The sequence below is a fragment of the Lithobates pipiens genome, unplaced genomic scaffold (assembly GCF_037356315.1).
Source record: "Lithobates pipiens isolate NorthernLeopardFrog02 unplaced genomic scaffold, aLitPip1_a1.2 Scaffold_27, whole genome shotgun sequence".
Lineage (NCBI taxonomy): Eukaryota > Metazoa > Chordata > Amphibia > Anura > Ranidae > Lithobates > Lithobates pipiens.
Window position 1 is genome coordinate 185042930 of NW_027507788.1, and position 25992 is coordinate 185068921.

The 25992-nt window shown below is 44.4% G+C and overlaps 1 protein-coding gene across 10 annotated transcripts in view; it reads right to left on the bottom strand.

Moving 5' to 3' along the window:
- Positions 1-5963: 5963 nt before the first annotated feature.
- B3GAT1 (beta-1,3-glucuronyltransferase 1) overlaps positions 5964-25992 on the bottom strand; it is a 113462-nt gene continuing 93433 nt past the window's right edge. For 6 of the 10 annotated variants that reach the window (XM_077458007.1, XM_077458012.1, XM_077458008.1 and 3 more), the window contains 3 exons: positions 17666-17962; positions 12118-12220; positions 5965-11191 (listed from right to left, as the gene is read on the bottom strand). In XM_077458007.1, coding sequence (XP_077314133.1) covers positions 12134-12220; positions 17666-17962 — 384 coding nt within the window. In that variant the 3' untranslated portion in view covers positions 5965-11191; positions 12118-12133. Of the gene's footprint in view, positions 11192-12117; positions 12221-17665; positions 17963-25992 lie in introns of all 10 variants that reach the window. The other 4 variants (XM_077458015.1, XM_077458016.1, XM_077458017.1 and 1 more) reach the window with 2 other exon arrangements.

The following is a 25992-nucleotide window of genomic DNA, read 5'->3' on the forward strand; positions in this document are numbered from 1 at the left end:
CAGAAATCTGGTAAGTACAATAAAACCTTGATTTGAGAGTGTTTTGCAACATAAGCTAATTTTTTAAATAAATTTTGACTTGGTAAACGAGTGATGTCTTGATATACAATTAGCGCCATGTGACAATTGAGTATAAAAGAGAAGAGCGGTGCCTCTAAGTGTAGCAATACAGTTACGTTTAATGAAGGTGCAACATTCAGAAACTCACATGATTAAAAGAGGCACATCTAAATATGCAGGCATCCAGGGTAAAGCTGTCCACATAGACCTTCCTCCTCATCGCCATTGACCTTGTCCCTTCCACGATGCGCTCCATGAGCAGTTCAAGCCTCGCTTTCAGATCGTTTTACTGCAGGGTAGTCTTCCAGGTCATCATTGCAGACTGACAGCGGAGAGACCCGACGGTGCGGGGGATGGTCTATATGTGGACAGCTTTAACCCAGATGCCTGCATACTTAGATGTAACTCTTTTAATCATCAGCCATGTGAGTTGCTAAATGTTGTACCTTCATTAAATGTAACCATATTGCTACACTTAGAGGCGCCTCTCTTCTCTTTTATACTCTGGAGCTCCTGATGGATTTTGCTTCTAATTCCCTTGTGGAGGCTTCCATTTGTGGATGGACATTTTATTGTTGCACAACCTATCACATTGGGATTTCGTGTGATAGACTAACACAATGTGGCACATAATTGTGAAGTGGAAGTCTTTTTGGGGATGTCTCTACCAGCTTTGCACATCTAGAGAGTGACATTTTTGCCCATTCTTCTTTGCAAAATAGCTCAAGCTCTATGAGATTGGATGGAGAGCGTCTGTGAACAGTAATCTTCAAGTCTTGCCACAGATTCTCAATTGGATTTAGGTCTGGACTTTGACTGGGCCATTCTAATGCATGAATATACTTTGATCTAAACCATTCCATTGTAGCTCTGGCTGTATGTTTAGGGTCGTTGTCCTGCTGGAAGGTGAACCTCTGCCCCAGTCTCAAGTCCTTTGCAGACTCTAACAGGTTTTCTTGTAAGATTGTCCTGTATTTGGCTCCATCCATCTTCCCATCAACTCTGACCAGCTTCCCTGTCCCTGCTGAAGAAAAGCATCCCCACAACATGATGCCGCCACAGGCTTGTTTTTTGGTGTCATGTCACCAGAGCACCTTCTTCTACATGTTTGCTGTGTCCCCCACATGGCTTCTCGCAAACTGCAAACGGGACTTCTTATGGCTTTCTTTCACTTTCCACTCTTCCATAAAGCTCAGATTTGTGGAGAGCACGACTAATAGTTGTCCTGTGGACAGATTCTCCCACCTGAGCTGTGGATCTCTGCAGCTCCTCCAGAGTTACCATGGGACTCTTTGCTGCTTCTCTGATGAATGCTCTCCTTGCCCGGCCTGTCAGTTTAGGTGGACAGCCATGTCTTGGTAGGTTTGCAGTTACTCTTTCTGTTTTTGGATGATGGATTGAACAGCGCTCCGTGAGATGTTCAAAGCTTGGGATATTTTGTTTATATCCTAACCCTGCTTTCAACTTCTCCACAAATTTATCCCTGACCTGGTGTGTTCTTTGGCCTTCATGATGCTGTTTCTTTAACAAATCTTGGAGGGCTTCACAGAACAGCTTTATCTATACCAGGGGTCTCAAACTGGCAGTCCTCCAGCTGTTGCGAAACTACAAGTCCCATCATGCCTCTGCCTGCAGGAGTCATGCTTATAACTGTCAGCCTTGCAATGCCTCATGGGACTTGTAGTTTCTCAACAGCTGCAGGGCCACCAGTTTGAGACCCCTGATCTATACTAAGATTAAATTACACACAGGTGGATTCTATTTATGACTTAGGTGACTTCAATTGGTTCTGCTAGATTTTAGTTAGGGGTATCATAGTAAAGGGGGCTGAATACCAATGCACGCCACATATTTCTCATATTTATTTGTAAAAACAATTGAAAACCATTTATCATTATCCTTCCACTTCACAATAATGTGCCACTTTGTGTTGGCCTATCACATAAAATCCCAATAAAATACATTTACGTTTTGGGTTGTAACATGACAAAATGTGGAAAATTTCAAGGGTTATGAATATTTTTTCAAGGCACTGTATAGAGGTTGTAACCTTATGGGTCTTTCTTGGCACCAGCGTTGGTCTTCACCGAAATAAAAGGCATCTTCAAGAATTTTTGTCCTTATACCTGCTTTCTTTTCTGTGCAATTATTGCACAGCGACTCTTTTCCAATTGATAACAGAATTTAATAACAAGGTACTTAGAAAATAGGCATCTCAGCTTAACTTCTGAACCAAACAATCCTTCTCAACGTGACACAACTCAATCCTTCCAGAGGGTTCTCTTCTTCATGAAGCTCCAAATACGTCTAAATGAATGTATAATATAAACTTGGGTGCTCACAGACTATTTATGTGTATGATAATATTGTTTTTCATGTATTTGTTAAACTATAAGTGTAGATAATATTGATTTTAATTATTAATGCTAAAACTAAGGTTATATACTGTATATATGTATTTTTTTTAACATTGATCTGCACTTTGACTTTACCAAAGAACTTCAGGAACAAGATCCCTGGCTACGCCATCTGAATCCAAAACTAACATTTCAGTTTTGGTTAGGAACTGGTAGGTTAAAAATGTTGTTGGCTTCTCTAGAGACCTCATTGGTGAGATTTCCCAGCAATAGGTTGTGCCTCCACCCCATTAGACCATCAAAAATTGACTAAAACATCTTTAGGCTTTGTACGTGGGCTCCACTATGTAATATGAGACTTTAGTATGTGAATGAGTAGTGTGCAGCAAGTAGTTGCAAAGCTTCTAGCTGCTTTATTGAAGACTTTAACTCCTTAAAGTAGACCTTCACTCAAAAGTGAAAGTAGCGCTCATCTTCCTCATCCTCCCCTACCTCATTTGCAGTGTTATTATTTTTATTCTTTCTGGGAGTATGCACCTTTTTTATGACAGGTACCCACTCCTACTTTCTCAGTTCTCACCGCACCCAACTTCTTTCTCAAAACCTTATCCAACCCACCCACCATGCATCCCACTAGGCCATGGGATCAGTCCTAAGTGCTGCTGTGTTGTGCGCGTGCGCAGTGGCGAGCTGGCTGTGAGACATCAGGAAGTCACAGCCAGCTCCCAAATCCAAGATGGTGGCACTGTAGATCATCCAGATGCCCGATGAAGGAGGAGACAGTGCTGGACTTCATGGGCTCTTATGTGTCTTTCTTAAAAGTCAGCAATGTAATGTCTATCGTATTTGTATCTGCTACATTTTTTTTTTTTTTTTTAAAACCAAAGTGAAGGTGATCTTTAATGCTGAATGTTGTGCATACATGTGGCAGCACAGAGATGGGCCTTATGCTGTGCTGCCACATACATATGCATTTGGCTGGTGTCGCTGTGTTGTGCTAGGAGCGTGCAGAAATGGCGCCCACAGCACGGTGCTCTTGACAGCATCCGGACAGCAATTTGGTGGTGATAGAATGGGCTCCCAATCATGTGATCAATGTGATCGTGATGCCTCCAGTGTGAGTATCTCTTAAAGGTCTGGGAAGAGGTTAAATGACCATTTAACTACAGTTTTAATAATTTAAGCAAAAATCTTAATAGGGTTGCTGTCTTTTTAAACAAGCTAGTAGCAGGATTCAGAAGACTTTACCAGATCCTAAAAGAGCTAAAGTTTGTTAAAGTCAGCTAGCAGCTTGTTTAAAGTGACAGTCAGTACTTCCATTAAGATTTGTGTATAACCTCTCTAAACTGAAGCTAACTGTTGCTTTAAAGTGGAACTTTACCCATAGCAACTTAATAAAAAATAATGTTCTTTTGCAAGGAACAGACGATCCACAATAATTATGCTGCCAAAATTTACGTGTGCTGTAAGTTGCCTCCAGCATTGTTCCTGCATCTTCTTGCTGGAGGCTGGCATTCTTCTGCAGCCCAGAGCCCCTAAACAGCAGTAAATCATAAAGCGGAATGAAACCCATTAATTCAAAGTGGAGCGCCACCCAAAACCTGCTTGTTTACTTTCCCACCCCCACCACCTCCGCTGCCACATTTGGCACTTTTTTGGAGGGGGATGGGGGGATGCGGATACCTTTCAAAACAAGGTATCCACTCCCACTTCCATGTAAGATCACCATATCGTTGTGCGGCGATCTACAAAACTTCCGGCCCTGCCTCCTTCCCCCCGATGCCTTCTGGCACAGGTCCAAGAAGATAGAGGGACCATTCAGAAATTGCAGCATGACTCACGCATGTGCCAAATGAAACAGCCTTCACTTTCGGTTTCCCTTAGTAAGTATGCCAGCGCCTGCACACAAGGCTTCACTTCCTGTTTCCATTAGTAAGAATGCCAGCGCCTGCATGCAAGGCTTCTTTTCCTGTTTCTATTTAGTAAGGATTCTGGCGCCTGCACGTAAGGCTTCACTTCCTGTTTCCCTTTAGTAAGGATTCCGGTGCCTGCACGCAAGGGTTCACTTCCTGTTTCCCTTAGTAAGAATGGCGGCGCCTGCACGCCAGGCTTTACTTCCTGTTTCCCTTAGTAAGAATGCCAGCGCCTGCACGCAAGGCTTCTTTTCCTGTTTCCCTTTAGTAAGGATTCCGGCGCCTGCACGTAAGGCTTCACTTCCTGTTTCCCTTTAGTAGGGATTCCGGTGCCTGCACGCAAGGCCCCACTTCCTGTTTCCCTTAGTAAGAATGGCGGCGCATGCACGCCAGGCTTCACTTCCTGTTTCCCTTAGTAAGAATGCCAGCGCCTGCACGCAAGGCTTCTTTTCCTGTTTCCCTTTAGTAAGGATTCCGGCGCCTGCACGTAAAGGCTTCACTTCCTGTTTCTCTTTAATAAGGATTCCGGTGCCTGCATGCAAGGCTTCACTTCCTGTTTCCCTTAGTAAGAATGCCGGCGCCTATACGCAAGGCTTCACTTCCTGTCTCCCTTAGTAAGAATGCCGGCGCCTGCACGTAATGCTTCACTTCCTGTTTTCCCTTACTAAGAATGCCGGCGCCTGCACCCGAAGCCGATGGATGGAATGGCTCGGGGTGTTGACATTGTGAGCTCCCTGGGCAGGTAAGGGTTTTATTAAAAGTCAACAGCTACAGTATTTATAGCTGCTGACTTTTAATTCCCCCCCCGGCTGGAACTTCGCTTTAATGGTTTCAGAAAACAGATACGTTCCTGGAATTCTGGGATTGCTAACTGTCACTTTTGCTTGTGTCCTTAACCAAACTGTCAAACTATGGCTGGAGTTATAACCGATCATGTGTGCAGCACCATAGCAGTTGCAGATCAAACAGAGGCAGCTTCCTTGGCTGAAAAGAATAGGAGGATTTAATTCTGCTTTAAGGCTGCCAGCATTGTGCTTTTAGGAAATCTTCTGTCAGACACCTTATAGGGGTATTATAAGGGGACATACATATTGTTTAATTTTCTGCCTTGCTGGTCTGAATCTACAGCTAGACAGATCTAATGCCGCGCACACACGACCGGACTTTGACGGACTAAATTCCGTCTGACTTTTCGATGGAGTTTCAATGAACTTCCGTCGAATCGAACTTATTTACACACAATCACACCAAAGTCTGATGGATTCGACCGTGATGACGTACAACCGGACTAGAATAAGGAAGTTCATAGTCAGTAGCCAATAGCTGCCCTAGCGTCGGTTTTCGTCCGTTGGACTAGCATACAGACAAACTGATTTTTTGACCAGATTCGAGTCCGTCGGAAAGATTTGAAACATGTTCTAAATCTAAAGTCCATCTAATTTTTTCGACAGCAAAGGTCTGATGAAGCCCACACACAATCTAATTGTCTGACGGATTCGTTCCATCGGACCTTTGCTGTCAAAGTCCGGCCGTGTGTACACAGCATCAGATCTAAACAAACCCATACAAAGCGATACAACTGAAATAAGACTAGGGGAAACAAAAAAACAACAAGAAGCACTCGGAAGACTTTTTTTTTCACAAACATTCATTTTTTTTTTTTCATTTTAAATATGCAAAACAAAAAAAAAAATTAAAAAGAAAAACCAAATGTCGTTCCAGAAAAGAAAACCTGTTTTAAAAACAGCAGCCTGGTATTTCTGCAGGAGAGGCGGCACGTGGAGGGTGATGAGGGGTTAGAGGTCATCTCTGTCTGTCCCGTCAGTGCTCCCTCTCCGCCGTATTTTCTTCATTAAGTGCATTTTTCAGGGCATGTGATCAATGAACAAACACATCGGCAGCCCTCTCTCCACTGCCAAAACACTGTTCTGTTGCAAAGTGACTGAATATTAGCCTTTGTCCGCACTGGTTATTCTCCTTGGGGAAAACAATTGGAATATTAGTTTTTGTCGCTGCGCATCTTCTGGGTCATCCTGCTGTAAGTGGCGGATAATTCATCACTGTAGCCAGATGGGGGCAGTGTTGGTAAGTTTACAGAGACCTGGTCGCATTGGCTCAGCTGGATTGTTGGATATACACTTATTTTAGAGGTATAGGTATGTTAACGGTCTTATTTGAACAGGGTTAAAGGACTTAAATACTTTTATGGATGGAAAATGCTGCTGCAGGTTCCCTCGTGTACTGTTACGTGATAAAAAAAAGCCTAGATTAGTGGTCTCCAAACTGCGGCCCTCGGGGGGCCGGATGCAGCCCTTTGCTTGCTTTTATCTGGGCCTTAGGGCACTTTTCCTGCCACTGATGCAATACAGTATTCCTACCATTGACACCAACAAAGGGGCATCATTTCAGAAACTAACATCAACAATGGGTAACTATTTGTCCCATTGACTCCAATAATGGGACACGATTCCTCCCACTGACACCAAAAACAAAAGCTCCCCCCACAGAAGGCTAAACGCCGACTGCCTGCTCCTCTATTCGACAGTTCTTAAAGCGGAGTTTCACCAAAAAATGGGACTTCTGCTCATTTGTCTCCTCCCTCCCTCTGGTGCCATATTTGTAACCTTTCGGAGGGGAGAGAATACTTGTCATTGACAGGTATCCTGTCCACACTTCCAGGAGCCGCGGCCGTTGACGTCACCACTTGGCTCCCTCCTTCCCAGTAGGAGAGGGGAGTGGAGTCTCGAGCATGCACAGTGGGGTTCCCGACATGAAGCCATGATCGAAACATCAGCTGTGGTGCCGACATCGCTGGACTCCAAGACAGATAAGTGTCCTATTATTAAAAGCCAGCAGCTGCAGTATGTGTAGCTGCTGGCTTTTAATCTTTGCTACAGTAGACGGACTTCCGCTTTAAAAAGGTAAGGGGCGGGGCCACCCAGCAACGTGACCTGGTGGCACTGCCCCCCGTGACATCATCGACTGGTCCCCTTTCTTTCCTGACCTGCCGGGCTGCACGCTGAGATAAGGGTCTGGTATAGATTTGGGGGGGAAGGAGCCCTACGCCTTCTTTATTTATTTATTTTTGGCTTTTTTTTAGCTATACCAGACCCGAAGCGCCTGGTATTTATTTGGGGATGCTGTTTTTTTTTTGCCTGATTCAGCTGATGACACATCGGTTTTTACGGACACGGTGACCGGCCTTCCGGCCCACTCCTTAGCTACCAGCTATTCACAGTGTGTTTAAAATGGAAAAAAAATGCATAATGAATGATAACTGCATACAAGAATGCATTTGAAGTGCAGGTTTCAAAATGCGCCTGAAAACCACACAAACCGCTAAGATGTAAACCTAGCCTAAAGGTTTAACGTGAAGCATAGACACATAACAGCATTCAACTCACACTACGACCCCCCCCCCCCCCATCCTAAAATTTTTGGGCTGCACCCTCTAATTGCAGTTCTGTTCTGTTGTTATTTAAATGTAGCGTCATCAAGGTCCTGGATTCATCAGTGGCAGTTACTACAAATCCCATCTTTCCTTGTGCCAGTTGGGCATGCCAACAGCAAAATGGTGACATCACCACGATTTTAGTGCTGGGATACTTCTTCCAGCTCCACAACAAGGGTTGAGGGTTGACAAGATGCTCACCTGCTTCCATGTATTGCTCCGTCACTAGCTGGATGAGATGGTGCTCCTTTGCTGATGAAAATGCTGCAGAATGCCAGTCACCTGCAATGCCTCGTTCATTCAACCAGTAAGAAGTGACACATGAAAACAAGTAAATCCAGGTACCTTGTTTACACCCAATCCCATCCCAACATTTGGCACGGCCCTTTATGTTGGGAAAGATCAGGGTTTGGTTTGGCTAATCCTTCCCTCCAGCAGGGATCACTTGGCCGAAGGACTAGGCTTTTGGTTATATAAGCAGCACAGAAGGGAGCTTTGGGTTAGCATTTTCTCCAGGAAAGGTAAACATTTCAGCCTAAGGCTACTTTCACACTGAGGCGCTTTACAGGCGCTACAGCGCTAAAAATAGCACCTGTAAAGCGCCTCTCCTGTGTCTTTCACACTGAAGCGGTGCGCTTGCAGGACGGTACAAAAAGTCCTGCAAGCCAAATCTTTGGAGCGCTGTAGGAGTGGTGTATTCACTGCTCCTAAAGCGACCCTTCCCATTAAAAACAATGGGACAGCACCGCTAAACTGCTGGCATAGCGCCACTGCAGTGATGCTATGCGGGTGGTTTTAACCCTTTTTTGGCCGCTAATGGGGGTTAAAATTGCCCCACTATAGTGCCGCTTTACCACTGACGCCCACAAAGCCCCAATCTGAAAACAGCCTTATACTCTTCCCAGTCAATCAAAAGTAAGACCCCTTTCACACTGAGTTTTTCAAAAGAGCGCCTGAAAAAAACTCACGAAAACTGCTTACCCTTAAAATCAATGGACACTTTCACATTGGGGCGGGGTGCTGGCAGGGAGGTGAAAAAACTCTGCAAGCAGCAACTTTGGAGCATGGTTAGAGAGCTAAAAAAATAAGCACCCCTCTCCAATTAAATGAATGGAAAGCGCCTGAAAAGCTCTTCAAAAGTGCTCAGTGTTTTACTGGCAGTTTAGAAGCGTCTCAGGCCCCTTTAACACTGGGGTGCTTTGCAGGCGCTATAACACTAAAAATAGCACCTGCAAAGCGCCCTGAAAGAGCCACTGCTGTCTCTCCAATGTGGAGCGGTGCGCTAGCAGGATGGTAAAAAAGGTTCTGCTAGCAGCACCTTTGGAGTGGTGAAGGAGCGATGTATACACCACTCTTTCACCGCTCCTGCCCATTGAAATCAATGGGGCAGCACGGCTATACAGCTAGCATAGATCTGCTGCAGCAGTGCTTTCTCGACCACTAGCGGGGGGTAAAAGCACCCCGCTATCGGCGGAAAAGCGTGCAAAATTGACGGTAACGTGGAGCTATTTACTGCCGATGCACCCACTGCCTTAGGCTGCTTTCACACTGAGCGCTTTGCAGGTGCTAAAGTGCTAAAAATAGTGCTAGCAAAGTGCCCTGAAACAGCTGCTGCTGTGTCTCCTGTGTGAAAGCCCCGAGGGCTTTCACACTGGGGCAGTGTGCTTGCAGGGCAGTCAAAAAAGTCCTGCAAGCCGCATCTTTGGACCGCTGTAGGAGCGGTGTGTTTACCGCTCCAAAAGCACCCCTTCCCATTGAAAACAATGGGGCAGCGCTGCAAACCCGCTTGCAAAGTGCCGCTGCGGGGGGTTTATTTCGGCTGCTAGCGGGGGTTAAAACTGCTCCGCTAGCGGCCGCAGAGCGCTGCTAAAACAACGGTAAAGCGCTGCTAAATATAGCACCGCTTTACCGGTAGTGCACACAACGCCCCAGTGTGAAAGTAGCCTAAGTGTTAATGGGGCCTCAAACACCGAGCACTTTTGAAGACCTGGAGAGGGGCGTTTTCACCGACCTGCCAGCGCACTGCCCCAGTGTGAAAGCGTTCATTGATTTTAATGGAAATATGTTTTCATGAGCTTTTCATGCGCTTTTTTTTAGCGTGAAAGCTCCTCAGTGTGAAAGGGGTCTAAGTGTGAAAAGACTTTTAGACCCCTTTCACACTGAGGCGCCTTTCAGGTGCTTTCATGCTAAAAAGAAGTGCCTGAAAAGCTCACGAAAAACTATTTCAATTAAAATCAATGAATGCTTTCACACTGGGGCAGTGCGCTGGCAGGGCGGTGAAAAAACGCCCCTCTCCATTGAAATGAATAGAAAGCTCTTCAAAAGCATCTGAAAAGCTCTTTAAAAGTGCTCAGTGTTTCACTGGCAGTTTACAAGCGCCTCAGTGTGAAAGGGGCCTAAGGCTACTTTCACACCGGGGAGGCTGGCTGCGTTGACGGTAAAGAGTTGCTAGTTTTAGTGGCATTTTAGCTGCGCTTTTCTGCTGCTAGCAGTGCACTTTTAACCCCCCCCACTAGTGGCTGAAAAAGCGTTAAAAGCATTGGCCATTGATTTCAATGTGTACACCGCTCCCGCGCTGCTCCAAAGATGCTGCCTGCAGGACTTTTTTTTGCCCGTCCTGCAAGTGCACTGCCCCTGCGTGGGGCTGCACAAGAGGCAGTTTACAGGTGCTTTTCAGGTGCTATTTTTAGTGCAAAAACACCTAAGTGTGAAAGTGGCCTGAGTATATTTCCACTTTAATAGAGAAGGTAATGGAAAGCCAAAAACTGCCAATTGACCTCTGGTTCTCAACTCCAAGGCACAGACAAAGTATTGATATAGAGAAAACTTAAAATCTATCGCTGGTGCATAATTATAATAATTTAAGACTAGATATTCTGATTGGTCCATAAGCCTAGTGGTGGGCCATCTCTGCATATGTGCCAGTGTACGCATCATTTGCTTTATTCAGTAATGTGAAGAGATTCATATTGGTAAGTACACCATTTTACTTTTTCGTTGTATGAGGGACTGAATTTTTTTTTTGGGCTTTGGGATAACATGCTTATGTGTAAAGAGCAGTGATGAATTTATCCAGATAGCCAACAGAATGACCAGCAGGTGGCAGCAGAGGAATAGGTCTGTGCTTGCTGCTCTGGTCAGTAGGTGAAGTCATTGGTTGATGGTGCCTCACCGCCATGATTATCGCTCAGCATCCAGACAGAATTTCTGTTATTCGCATGTTTTGGAAGTTGATGCTCTGGAAGAGGAGTAAACATCCTTTGCTCTCTGCATCTCCATCTTTCCCTCTATCACATGTGCTGTGCTTCTTGGAAAATTTACACATGGAGCCCCTTGCGAGCTGCAGGGCGGGGAGGGGGAAATCGGCGTTTCGAGAACACACTCCCAACTTCTCTTTCTTACCTCATCTGCTGGAAAAAATCAAAATGAGAGCTGTAAGCAGAGGAGACAATCAGAACAACATCCCCTAATAATCTTTAACTAATTTGAGACAAATGTTAAGGCTCTGCTCCAAGCAAACAGCTTAAAGCTAATCTTTAATCTGCTTATATTTTGCCTGCCTTGGTTCAACTTTGCCCCATAATCAACATGCAGATGCCAGTTGTGATCTGGTCTCCGGGCCCATCCGTGCCCCTCTCAAGGCCCCAAACCTCTCCAATCCCAAAACTGGCATCATCACTACTACTCCCTGCATTCTCCTGGTGCGCTGGCTTCCATATTCCAGCAAACTGGTATCACTGATTGAGGACTTTGACAGCAACCAAAGGAGGCCTTAGGTTGGTCAGGAGATTCAGTGATGGTTACTAGAAGAACATTAAAGTGGTTGTACACCCTGTAAAACCACTTTTACCTACACAAATGTCTACACGTGTGCACCGATGTCTACAGCGGAAGCTCATTTTAGAAAGGGCAGATCGTGCCGTTTCTAAAGGGGTCATACCGTGACTGGCGGCTCCCGTCACGCGACTCCGGCCAGTCACAGCCGGAGTTCTCGGCCCCCGGAAAGAAGAGGGGTGAAGGTGAATGCTCGCTGCTAGTGGGGACAGCGGTGACATCGCAGGCTTCGGGTTTCAGGTAAGTGACACATAATGGACTACTATGCGATGCATAGTAGTCCATTATGCTTTATATTTGCAGTGAAATAAAGAGGAAGTAAAATGATCAGCTTGTCTGTCACCATTTTGGACAGGACAGACAACAGGATGATGCAAATTGGAAGAGGCAAAGTTATCATTGGGGGGGCAGGCTCTCCCATAATCAGCATAGTGGTGACCCGTGATGCAACCATATACCAAGGACATGCTTCCCTGACAACTAAAGGAAGTTCTCAACTTACTGGTGTAAGTCTGTTGTCAGATTTCCACATTGGGGTCTGTGAAGCCTTTCTTCCCCTCATTCACCAACACTGGTTTCTCTGTCCGCGTGTGCCATACCAAAATCTGAAATATGAAAAGATTAAAGTGTCATTAATATAATGTTGTACAGTATAATAAAAAGTATAATAAAAAAAAGGACAGTTTAATAATTCATCATGATAAGAAGGATCTCTGGTGTCTAATTGCACAGGAAAATATAATTGTTCTTGATCAATTTTATTTATATTAAAAATTATATTTAATATATTATTTATGATGTTTGATATACAAATGATATATTTTATATATATATATATATATATATATATATATATATACCGTATATACTCGAGTATAAGCCGAGATTTTCAGCCTCTTTTTTGAGGCTGAAAGTGCCCCCCTCGGCTTATACTCGAGTCATCGCTGTCTGCCTGCTCGATCAGCGTGTCGAGCAGACAGACAGCGGCCATTCTAGGATTCAAACGCCGCGCCTCCGCCTCCGCCTTCGCCTGTGATAGGCGGAACACTGAATTTCCCAGCAGCCTGTGTTCCGCCTATCACGGACATCGTCTCATCCTCGTACTACGGACGAGGATGAGATGATGTCCATGATAGGCGGAACACAGGCTGCTGGGAAATTCAGTGTTCCGCCTATCACAGGCGGAGGCGGAGGCGCGGCTTTTGAATCCTAGAATGGCCGCCGAGGCGCCGACGAAGAGCGGCGATCCTGGCAAGGCACGGGACGGAGGCAAGGCAAGGCAAGGCACGGCACGGGACGGGACGGGACGGAGGCAAGGCACGACACGGGACGGAGGCAAGGCACGGCACGGGACGGAGGCAAGGAGGCAAGGCGGCAAGGCACGGGACGGAGGCAAGGAGGCAAGGCACGGGACGGAGGCTCGGGACACAGGTAGGCTGGACACACACACACACACACACACACACACACATGGGCACACACACACACACACACAGGGATGGATGGATGGATGGAGACACACACACACAGGGATGGATGGATGGAGACACACACACACAGGGATGGATGGATGGATGGAGACACACACACACAGGGATGGATGGATGGATGGAGACACACACACACAGGGATGGATGGATGGATGGACACACACACACACAGGGATGGATGGATGGATGGACACACACACACACAGGGATGGATGGATGGATGGACACACACACACACAGGGATGGATGGACGGACACACAGGGATGGACGGACACACAGGGATGGACGGACACACAGGGATGGACGGACACACACACAGGGATGGACAGGCATGTCTCACCCTCGGCTTATACACGAGTCAATAAGTTTGCCAGTTTTTTTGGGGGTAAATTGGGGGCCTCGGCTTATATTCGGGTCGGCCTATACTCGAGTATATACGGTATATATATATATATACACATACATACACACACAATTACATTTCTGAGTATATCTAATAAAAATAAAGCTTCCAAGTGTTTTGATAATATGAAAGCCCAGCACTGCTATCTTCAGTCAGACTTTCTTTTACCAGCCATAGACAGAGCAATTTTCTTTCCTGCAACCATGGGTTCATCTAGGGTTGTCACTTGTCCAGGATTCACCCAGACAGTTCAGGTTTGGAATCATGTGTCCGGGTTTCAGACTGCCTGAAACCCGGACACATGATTCAGACTGGACTATGGCTTCCCAGCAGGGTTGTTGGCTGCAGTTGTCTAAGCATAGAGTGTTACACTCTTTCACACTGCCAAAAGCCAACACTAACAACCCCCCCCCCCCCCGCAAAAACACACAGATGGGAGAGGAGAGAGGGCTTGACCTGCACCTCTCTTCCCCCCACCTCTACCCCTCTGTGTCTGCCCACACTCCAATCCCCAGCGCTATGCCTCAGAAAAGGAAGGATGGGGCCGGTAATTTTAAGTCCAGCAATCTCAGATACATCTGGATGAGAGGTGCCAAGGGGTGAGTGAGCTCACCATCCATCCCTGTCTGTGACTGAAGTCCCCCCCCTTCTCTCTCCCACATCTGAGTGAGTACACTAAGGCAAATCAGGGTTCTCAGAGCACCCCTTACATCACCAGAGGCCACAGTGTTTCCCCTTAAATCCGGGTTCCCTTATGTTAGAGTCCCCAGAGTTCTCCCTTACATCAGAGTCTGCAGAGTTCCCCCTTACAGTGAAAGGGAACTCTGCGAGTTCAGATGTAAAAGGGGAACTCTGTGAACTCTGATGTAAAGGGGGACTCTTGTTATTAACTTTGTATGATTAGAAATGTTATTTAATAGCAAAATATATGTATAGTTTACACTATAAAAAAAAAATTGCTGTGCGCCGCTAAAGTGTTGGGGTTTGACTTGAAGAAAAGGCACCAACCCTAGGTTCATCATGTGAATCAGGTCTAGTGAGTTTCTTGGAAGACAGAGATCTGTGATCCTGAACTAAGGAGGAGAAAGTCTGCTGATGGATCGAGACCGTCTTATGCCACGTACACACGATCGGAATTCTCGACGGAAAAGGCTCTGATGGTTTTCCCGTTGGATTTCCGACGGAATTTTGCTCAAACTGTCTTGCCTACACACGGTCACACCAAATTCCGATGGTCAATAACACCACAACATACAACACGTTCAACGGCACTATAAAAGGGAAGTTTAATGCTTCCGCGCATGCGTCGAATAGTTTCTGACCATGTGTCAGAATTTTGCGTGTCGGAAGTGCATACACGCGATCGAAAAATCGGTTTCCGTTGGAAAAATTAAGAACAGGCTCTCAAGTTAAAGGCCATCGGAAATGCCGACAGAAAAAGACCGATGGGCATACACACAGTCAGAAAATCAGATGAAAAGCTCCCATCCGTCTGTTTCCATAGGAAATTCTGGCCATGTGTACGCGGCATTAGAAGATCAGTGTTTGCTGAATGAGGAGTTGAGATGACAGCCTAGAGTGGGTGGAGCCAAGTACATTATGCCAAATTTAAAACAGACGGGTATTTATTTTTTATATATTTCACATTACTTTGCAAAATAAGATGTTATTACAGACAAATAATTATTGTTAATATAAGATGTTTATATGGAAACTGGAGCAGGTAACACACATAAGACTAAAGTCTGTGATGTCAAATTCTCTCTTCTGCAATTGTCCTACAAAAACAGATGAAGAATGCAGAGCTGTCAGTCATTCTATGTCTGCTTCACTGGAGGAGAAGCTCGGAGTCAACAAATTGTAATTGGAAAGCAGCGAGTAGCAGAATTATTTCCATATCTCTGGTATGAAGCAAGCCCATTAGATCTGGCATTGCATTTCGCTCAGCAATACTCGGCCTTGATGTATGCCAATGCTGACTTTAGTGCTACCTTCTGTGTATTTCTACCTTTGTTGCCAAATTGGGATAACACCTTCTTCATATTATTACCATTCATATAGCATACTCAAACATGGCTGCTTACCTTTTTACTTTCTGAAAACTCCAAAACTGAAGTTTTCCCCTTCTATGTAATGTTAAAGTGGAACTAAACTCTCTCAATCAATATTAACCACTTGCCGACTGCAGCACAATGGCACTCCTGAGAGAAATCCCGTACGGGTATGTCCTACCCGTTTTCGGCCACCAGAGGGCGCATGCGTGCCTGCTGCACAGCGGGGAGACCTTGATGCTCGTGGCTGACGGGCACGATCACCGCCGACCACTAGACATGGTCGCCGTCAAAAAATTTGTTTCATTTCGTTCCGTTCCGTATTAAACAAAAATTGTATTTCGGAATTTGTGTCCGAAATTCAATTGCGATTCGTACGAAATATGAATTTTCGTTAAATTCATAAACTTTTTGTTAAAATGACGAAAGTTCATTATGATGAATTTATCATTATGAGGGGCTCCCACCATCCCTGTCCTGTGCTGACTTCCTGGGTTTTTAACTTTTAGGTTTGTTAACTTTTTGTAACAATTACGAATGTTCATTATGATGAATTTATCATTATGAGGGGTTCCCACCATCCCTGTTCTGAGTTCCCAGGTCTGTACATCCGCTGTGCCCATTATGAGGGGTTCCCACCATCCCTGTGCTGTGCTGACTTCTTCTGATTGGTGAACAAACTACCAGTCACATTTCTGTTAATTTGGATACGAAATTCCGAAATTCGTTAATTAAATTTTGTATAAAATTTGTAAGCATAGAAATTCCCACAGGGTTCCCACCATCCCTGTGCTATGTTCCCAGGTCTGTACACCAGCTGTGCCCATTATGAGGGGTTCCCACCATCCCTGTGCTGAGTTCCCAGGTCTGTACACCCGCTGTGCCCATTATATGAGGGTTTCCCACCATCCCTGTGCTGACTTCCTGGGGTTTTAACTTTTAGGTTCGTTAACTTTTCTTAACAATTACGAATTTCCGTTATGAATTTGCATACAAATTAGTATTTTGGATTCGTATGAATGTACGAATTTCCGGAAATGCGTATGAATTTTTGATTCGTAGGAAACTAATTGCATATGTCTACCAGCCATGTGCGTTCGCGTGCACAAGCGCCAGCTGGTACTGATTCGTACTAATCACTCACTATGTTCATTCAGAAAAGGAACTGGCCAGTAAATTACATATTTACCAGTCCCTTTCCCCCAATCCCAAAGCTGACAGTGCTGCAGGGGCAGGAACAGGATCTGTGTCTGTAATAAGGCAGTACAGCTGATCTTCCTGCTCGGCAGGTGCCTGAGCGCCCCTTTTGAACTGATAGGATCTGGGCCCGGTACAGGAGGGCCGGCTGTACTGCCTTTTTAGTGGCCCTCGCACATGGGGTGATTAGGGTGTGCCTTGGCACACTCCCTACGCACGCCTATGGTGGTGTTAGTGGGAGAAATAGTGCCCCATTGGTGGTGTTAGTGTAATAAATAGTGCCCCATCGTTGGTGTCAGTGGGAGGAATAGTGCCCCATCATTGGTGTTAGTGGGAGAAATAGTGCCTAAATGGTGGTATCACTGGGGGGAATAGTGCTCTATCAGTGGTGTCAGGGGGAGTAATAGTACCCAAAACATTGGTGTCAGTATGAGGAACAGTGCCCCATTGTTAGTATCAATGGGAGAAATGATAGCCATAGTTGGTTTCAGTGGCAAGAACTATGCCAGCAACAGTGGGGGGAGTAATGCCCCAAGGGCCAGATAAAAGCAAGGAAATGGCTACAGTTTGGAGACCACTGTGCTACAGCACTAAGAGGCTGAACCCACTGCCAGCCATTATTGTCAGGATCCTTCCAGTCCAGAGTCTGGAGTGGCTCTGTGATGTCAGCCAACAGTGGGCATTGGCCCACTGTCAGCTGATTCTGGGTCACAGAAGTAAGTGCACTCCTGTGAACCACAAGAGAAGTATGACCAAAAAAGGTTTGGCCATACGTCTTTTAAAATCTGCTTGCCAGAAAACCACAGATAAAATATATCAGTTTTTGGGTGGGGTCAGCACTGAAGTGCTTCCCAGTACCTAAATGTGACCAGAAATCTTGTGCCAGACAGAAACATTGAGCTCCTTACCTTAGTGCAATTATCAGCTTTTGGTTCCAGGTCATTGAGGGTCACCAGCTCCCGTAGCAGACTGCTTTCCTGGTAACCTCCTTTCACTCCTCTTAATTTGAAATATGCCTGCGGTCGCTGAAGTATCAGCCGCAAATTGATGGCAAAGCCGGCCATGTCTATTGCAAATGGTCTGTGTGGGTCAAAAACGGTCTTCCACCCATAGACTTTCCCTGCAGCGTTCACTTTGGGAGACTCGTATCGCAATCCTCCGACAAAAGCCACGGGCCACACCGACACTTTCCTGGTGTTTCTCATCTACAATGATAGGATACAGAATTCTCATAATCAGGCTGACAATATCACAGTGCAGTACAGTGAGAGCCAAGTCTTCCATCACAGCTCCTCCCACCCCACAAGTGACACCTACAACAATAACATGCTGAAAATATCATTTATTTGGAGTGTTTTCCCATAAATAAAAAAAAAAAAAAAAAAAGGCCTTTAAAGGTCAATTGTCTCCGGAGATGTTTTGGTCTTTGTGTATCAAACTCTCCTAAAGTGCCTGCACTGCCCTCAGCAAGCAAATCCCAGTGGTTAAATAGTTGCAAGAAAAAGAACCGCTGCTCCAGGTGTATAAAGATAAGGCTGATTGGAGTATCTTGCAGAGTGCTAGCCCCAGCCCGCCTCCGTGGGAAACTAGGAAAGAAGAAAGAAATGGCTGCACATCCAGAACTTCCGATTGCCTCTTATTGTTTGCAAAGATAACACCAAAGACCCCAAACTGTGGTCACGTAGACACGTTTCACACATACATCTTGTGCTTAATCATTATGTAATGATTAATAAAAAAGAAATGGCTGCACATCCAGATTTTCCGATTGCCTTTTATTGTGTTTCACAAAGATAACACCAAACTGTGGTCACGAGGATGCGTTTCACACATACATCTTGTGCTTGATGATTAAGCACAAGATGTATGTGTGAAATGCATCTACGTGACCACAGTTTGGTGTCTTTGGTGTTATCTTTGTGAAACACAATAAAAGGCAATCGCAAGTTCTGGATGTGCAGCAATTTCTTTTTTCTTAATCATTACGTAATGATTAAGCACAAGATGTATGTGTGAAACGTGTATATGTGACCACAGTTTGGTGTCTTCTGTGTTATCTTTGTGAAACACAATAAAAGGCAATTGGAAGTTCTGGATGTGCAGCCATTTCTTTTTTCTTAATCATTACATAATGATTAAGCACAAGATGTATGTGTGAAACGTGTCTACGTGACCACAGTTTGGGGGGGTCTTTGGCGTTATCTTTGCAAACAATAAGAGGCAATCAGGAGTTCTGGATGTGCAGCCATTTCTTTCTTCTTAATAAAAAATTGCCGCAGCCAGAGCTGTATAGCAATGGAAAGCCATAGTTCTACTCAAGTGTTATACTATACAAACTTTCATCCAACCTATAAATGATTGCATTTCTTATTTTGAATAATCATTATATATATATAAAAAAAAGAGGTGTCGAAAAAACAAAAAACTTTTGGGTTTAACCAATATCCTTTTTCTTATTATTCTGTTGGATTGGGGTATGGTGGAAGGTGTGCCCTTTGCCTACTAACTTTATGCTGAAAAGGTGTCCCTGTCTCCCATCTCAGAAGGTTGGGAGGTATGTGATTGTACATTTGGTTAAAAAAGGGGAACAGTAATTAAATTCTAAACAAACACAATGTGGCTGATTATATAGGCCCGGGCCCCAGATGCCGGAATCATTATTTATCGTACATCGTGCAGTGTAAACGCAACCTCCCCCATGCACAGCGGTACGTCAGCAGAGAGCTTAGCAATTCTGCGTACTAATTTGTCGCACCTTTAACAAGCCATGCATTGTGTTCGGAAACTGCACAGGATCTAAAAAAAATACTTGACAGTAATTACAGTAATTTGGTTTGAGGCCTGTCAATCACACACTGTATTGGTGACAGCCATTATATTCCTAAAAACAACGCTTCTGTTCAGCTGTCTTCTCCCACGTGATTCGCCAGCTGAGAAAAACAAGAACACCCGCATGGTCCCCCAATGTGTTTGGGCCCCCACTGTTCCTGAATAAGTCCCTTTTCTCTTCCACCCTCAGTGTGGGATATTTTAAAGAAAAAAAAAAAGTAAAAGTGAACCAGGTTTCTTTTTATAAATGACTAGTTTTGAACTATTCCCAGCTGCTTTCGGCCGTAAAATAATCAAATAGTTGATTTCTTTCCCAAGAAAACTCATTGACGGGCAGATGTACAGTGAATGAGGAGGAAATCCTTGGGGAAGGCGGAGGAGAGGCTGATGGCACTCTCTTGTGTAAAGGGCGACATCCAAGGAACCATGTGGATCTGTCTGCTCACTCTTATCCCTGCAGGAGATAAGATGCTGGGCGTATCCTTACCTAAAGGCATGCCTTTGATATTGTGCAGGTAATGTGACTAAAGGAAAGGAAATGGCTTTATCAGATGGAAAAATCAGAACTGGCAAATCTGTTCAGACTTTGGCAAAATGAGAAAGCAACAATTAAATCTGCACATTTGTTTGATTTGCCTATACAGCGGGTAAAAAGTGTATTGAACACGTCACCATTTTTCTAGGTAAATATATTTCTAAAGGTGAAATTTTCACCAAATGTCAGTAACAACCCATGCAATCTATCCATACAAAGATGTTAAAACAAATACGTTCAGAAATTAAGTTCTGTGTAATAAAATGGAATGACACAGGGAAAAAGTATTGAACACATAAAAAAAGGGAGGTGCAAAAAGGCATGGAAAGCCAAGACACCAGCTGAAATCTATCAGTAATTAGCCACCCTACCCCTTGTCAGTGCAAATTAATATCAGCTGGTTCAGTCTTAACTGTGGGCCTATAAAAAGGTGTCTCATTACCAAGGTGTCACACAAAAAACATCTCATAATGGGTAAAAGCAAAGAGCTCTCTCAAGACTTTTGCAACCTTGTTGTTGCAAAACATACTGGTGGCATTGGTTACAGAAGGATTTCTAAATGTATGAATGTTCCAGTATGCACTGTTGAGGCCATAATTCGGAAGTGGAAAAACATAATTTCACTATAAACCGGCCATGACCAGGTGCTCCTCGCAAGATTTCTGACAGAGGAGCGAGCAGAATTATCAGAAGATATGTCCAAGAAACAAGGACCACTTGTAGAAAGCTTCATAAAGACTTCGAATTAGAAGGTACAATTGTTTCAAAGAAAACAATAAGTATTGCCGTGTACACACGATCGGACTTTCCGGCAGACTAGGTCTGGCGGACCGCAATCCATCAGACAATTCAATTGTGTGTGGGCTCCAGCTGACTTTTTTTCCCCAAAAGTCAGACGGACCTAGAAATAAAACCTGTTTCAAATCTTTACGACGGACTCGAGTTTGGTCAAAAAATCGGTTCGTCTGTATGCTAGTCTGACGGACCAAATATGACGCAAGGACAGCTATTGGCTACTGGCTATTGAACTTCCTTGTTTAGTCCCGTCTTACGTCATCACGTTCAAAATGAATGGACTTTTGAATGGACTTAGTCCGTTCGTGTTTGACCAAGTCCGTTCGTTCGGAAAGTCCGTTGAACCTCCGCTGAAAGTCCATCGGGAAGACCGTCGGACCTAGTCCATCGAAAAGTCCGGTCATGTGTACGTGACATTATGCACTCAACCGCCATGGCCTGTATGCACACTCACCACACAAGACTCCATTGTTGAAGAAAAAGCATGCTGAAGCCTGTTTAAAGTTTGCTGCACAACATTTAGACAAGTCTGTGAAATACTGGGAGAATATAGTCTGGTTAGATTGGACCAAAATGGAACTTTTTGGATGCCATAATACACACCACGTTTGGAGGTTAAATGGCACATCAACCCAAAAACACCCCCATACCAACAGTGAAGTTTGGAGGTGAAACATCATGGTGTGGGGCTGTTTTTCAGCATATAGTACTGGCAAACTTGAAGGAAGGATGAATGGAAAAATATACCAAGACCTTGTTGATAAAAATCTGCTACCATCTACCAGGATGATGAAGATGAAACCAGGGTGGACATTTCAGCAAGACAGTGATTCCAAACACAAAGCCAAGGAAACTCAATTGGTTTCAAAGAAAGAAAATAAAAGTGCTAGAATGGCCCAGCCACCCGCCTGACTTGAATCCAATAGAAAATCTATAGAAAGAACTAAAGATCAGAGTTTATAGAAGAGGCTCAAAGGACCTTCAAGATTTGAAGACTGTTTGTGTGGAAGAATGGGCCAAAATCACTCCTGAGCAACCAATTCGATTAGTTTCTCCATACAGGGGGCATTTTGAAGCTGTCATTACCAACAGAGGATTTTGTGCAAAGCATTAAATACATTTCAGTTTGCGTGTACAATACTTTTTGCGTGTGGCATTCCATTTTATTACACATAACTTCATTTCTAAACTTGCTTTGGTTTCTTTGTATGTATGGATTGCATGGGTTGTTACCGATGTGTGGTGAAAATGTAATGTCAATAGCGCCTTTAGAGACATATTTACCTAGAAAAATGGTGACGTGTTCATTATTTTACCCGCTGTGTATATTTAAAGCTCAAAGAATTACAAAAAAAATCCCTTTTTTTGCAATTGAGCCTACGAAGAATTACAACTGTGATCAGTGGAGAGGTGCACTGCTCTGGCTCCTACACACTATTCCTCAAACTCTCAGGTCCGTACCAAGGTATGGACCTTCAGTTATGGCATTGATAGGAATTCCAATAGAGAACTAAGAGTCCATCTTCCACGGGGGAACATGGGAATTGTAATATTTTTATTCAGATTGAATGAATTCCCCAACTGTGCGAGGGGAGCCATACACATCTGTGTGAATTTTAAATTTGAAAGGAGCCGGAAAGGAGCAGAATCCCCAGGATTCTGTAGGTGAGGGGGTTGGTTTGAGGATGGTGGACTGTGGACTTTGACTGTGTCTCATGCTACACCTTAAAGTGGAAGTAAACCCATCGATTTAAACAGTTAAAAAAAAAAAAGGCATGCCGGGAATGCTAACTGCACATTGGCTGTGCTCTTAGCCAAACTATCAAACCATCCAATGGCTGGTGTCATAACGAATCACATGTGCAGCACCATAGCAGTTGAAGATTAAACAGAGGCAAAGATGGCAGCTTCCTTGGCTGAAAACGATAGGGGAGTTTACTTCCACTTTAAATATAGATATAACTGAAAACCTGGTCAGGAGGTGGCGTTAGCAGTCTTCCGGTGACTGGTTGCACAGATAGAGGAGGCTTGCTAGAGCAAGAAATAAGGTATTACACCCTATTCCTCTACCCCTAGACTTAACAAGCATTTAAATTTGTATTTTTTTTTTGTTGTTGTCATTTTTGTAGTTAAAGCAGAGCTCTCGTTGTTTTTGTGTTTATTAAAATTCTACAAAAACTGTAGCTGCCAACTTTTAATAAACACACACTTAACTCACCTGCCCCAAGATCCATCGATCTACTCAACCAAGCCATCTCTTCTCCCCGTCTTCTCACCCCCCCGACATCTCAACTGTGGGCACCTGGCTGAGACAGTGGTGCCCACTGTGCCTCCTGAATGATCCAGCAGTCTTCTGGGACCTGTGACATGTCCCAGAAGACTGCAGGGAGGAAGGGTAAGTGATGGCGAACCTTGGCACCCCATATGTTTTGGAACTACATTTCCCATGCTCATACTCAGCTACACTGCAGAGTTCATGGGCATCATGGGAAATGTAGTTCCAAAACATCTGGGGTACCAAGTTTTGCCATCCCTGGCCTAGGTGATCCGAGTGGAATTTGGAGTGGTTACAGAAAAAAATGACATTTAAAATGTATCAGGGGAGGAGTACTCAAACTGAAATTCTCCTTTTGGGTGGAGCTCTGCTTTACAAGAAAACGTGTACTCTATGGTGACTGCCATTGATGACCTCCTCCTAAAAACTGCTAGTTGCCAGGCTGTTTCTGGCTTCAATACCTTCCCAATCTTTGACCAGTAACAAGTATGCATATCTGGAGAGTCAGAATGCGGTCAGACCTGCTGATCTGAATACTTTTGAACGTACAGAAGTCTTTGAAGCACCATGACATGCTGAGAATTAGCATTTTCAGAAGGTCCGCAATTGCATCATCTTTACTTTCACATTAGATGGTTTCTTTTAATAAGCTAAAGTGCATTAATAATTGAATTATATATTTTTTAAATCAACAGATCACAGGGGATCTCTAGCAATTGACTGTATGCCCACGCAGGGCCAAGAAACAGGTTCACTTTAAAGCCTAAATCCAGGCTCAATAAACTTACTAGGGTTATAGCCGTTATATATACGTTTGCATTAAAAGTAACCCCCTCCGTCTTGCAGGCTTTTTTCCGAATCAATCAAATCTGCTAGTTTACGTGCCAGATGAGTAGAGCTCCTGCTGTACTTCCAGGTCTCTCGGATATAAGCTCTGCAGGACTCCTAGACCCCAGCACTGCAGTTGTTTTTCCGCCTTGCTCTTCTCATGGACATTCACAAAATGAAGCCTGGGGCTGTGCGGAGGTACAATCTCGGAATCGCAGTCTAGAGGATCTTCAGTTTACATCTGAGCAGCCCAGAACAAGCAGATTTTATGCATTTTGAAGAAAGCCTGCATGGCAGGGGGTTGTTTTGGATGCAAAGGAATAGATTACTGCTATAACCCTGGTAAGCTTATTGCGCTCAGAGTTGGGTTTTTATGATTCCCCCTCTCCAGCTGTACATATTCACTTTTCCTTTACTTTCTTACTGCTTTGACAAAGCTTCCTGTACAGACTGCCCTGTGTTAACTGCAAAATGAAAGAAAACAGAGGGCGCACCAGCCTTTTTGTGACAAATTATTTGAAAACGTGTACATTATACTCACAATTGAAAGACATATGTCAAGCAAAATATATAAAATCCACCTGACACTCAGCAAGATCCACCGATGGTATTAATCGTGGAATAAAAGTACAAACAAACTGACGCGTTTCGAGGGGTGTCCCCTCTTCTTCAGAGCTGGGTTTGGAGTGCAGGTAGCTGAACTTTATATGATAAGTATGTTCAAACTTGGTCCCATCTTTAATGGCACCCCAGTCTTAGTCAGCAAGGTTCAATTTTGAGTTGGCCCACCCAACCCTATAACAGCTTCAACTCTTCTGGGAAGGCTGTCCACAAGGTTTAGGAGTGTGTCTATGGGAATGTTTGACCATTCTTCCAGAAGCGCATTTGAACGAGAAAGTCCTGGCTCGCAGTCTCTGCTCTATTTCATCCCAAAGGTGTTCTATCGGGTTGAGGTCAGGCCATTCAAGTTCCTACATCCCAAACACACTCATCCATGGCCTTATGGACTTAGCTTTGTGCACCTTTCCAAATCATTCGGTGGAGGGGGGATTATGGTGTGGGGTTGTTTTTCAAGGGCTGTGCTTGGCCCCTTATTTCCATTGAAGGGAACTCATAAGGCATCAATATACCAAAAAATTTTGGACAATTTAATGTTCCCAACTTTGTTGGAACAGTTTGGGGATGGCCCCTTCCCGTTCCTGCCCTAGTGCACAAAGCAAAAAGATATTGATGAGTCAGTTTGGGGTGAAGGACCTTGACTGGTCTGACCTCAACCCGATAGAACACCTTTGGGATGAATTAGAGTAGAGTAGAGACTGCGAGTCAGACCTTCTCTCCAACATCAGTGCCTGACCTCACAAATGCGCTTCTGGAAGAATGGTCAAACATTCCCATAGACACACTCCTAAACCTTGTGGACAGCCTTCCCACAAGAGTTGAAGCTGTTATAGCTGCAAAGGGTGAGCCAACTCAATACTGAACCCTACGGACTAAGAATGGGATGTCATTAAAGTTCATGTGCGTGTAAAGGCAGGCACCCTAATATTTTTGGTAATATAGTGAAGTTTTGTTTGGACTTATTCCACAACCAATACCATCAGTGGATCTTGCTGAGTGGAGAATCTGGTGGATTTTATATATTTTGCTTGACATGTTGTGAGTATAATGTATACATTTTTAAATAATAAGTTGTCCCAAAGGTAATGCGCTAGGCTGGTGCGCCCTCTGTTTTCTTCCATTTTAGAGTCTCTCTGGGTTTCCCCCGACCTGTTTTGAGTGGCAGCGCAGCCTTTGTGGTGGCTGTACCAGTGAAGACACACATTTTCAATCAGCCGCACAGCAACCTCAAGCACAGGAATCTTTGCTATTCTTCTGTGTTAACTGCAAGTTGCTCTAGTTGGATCTTACACAGGGCTGAAGACTGCCTGTCTACAAAAATGTAATATTGCAGCTTACCAGTCTTGGGGGTGGAC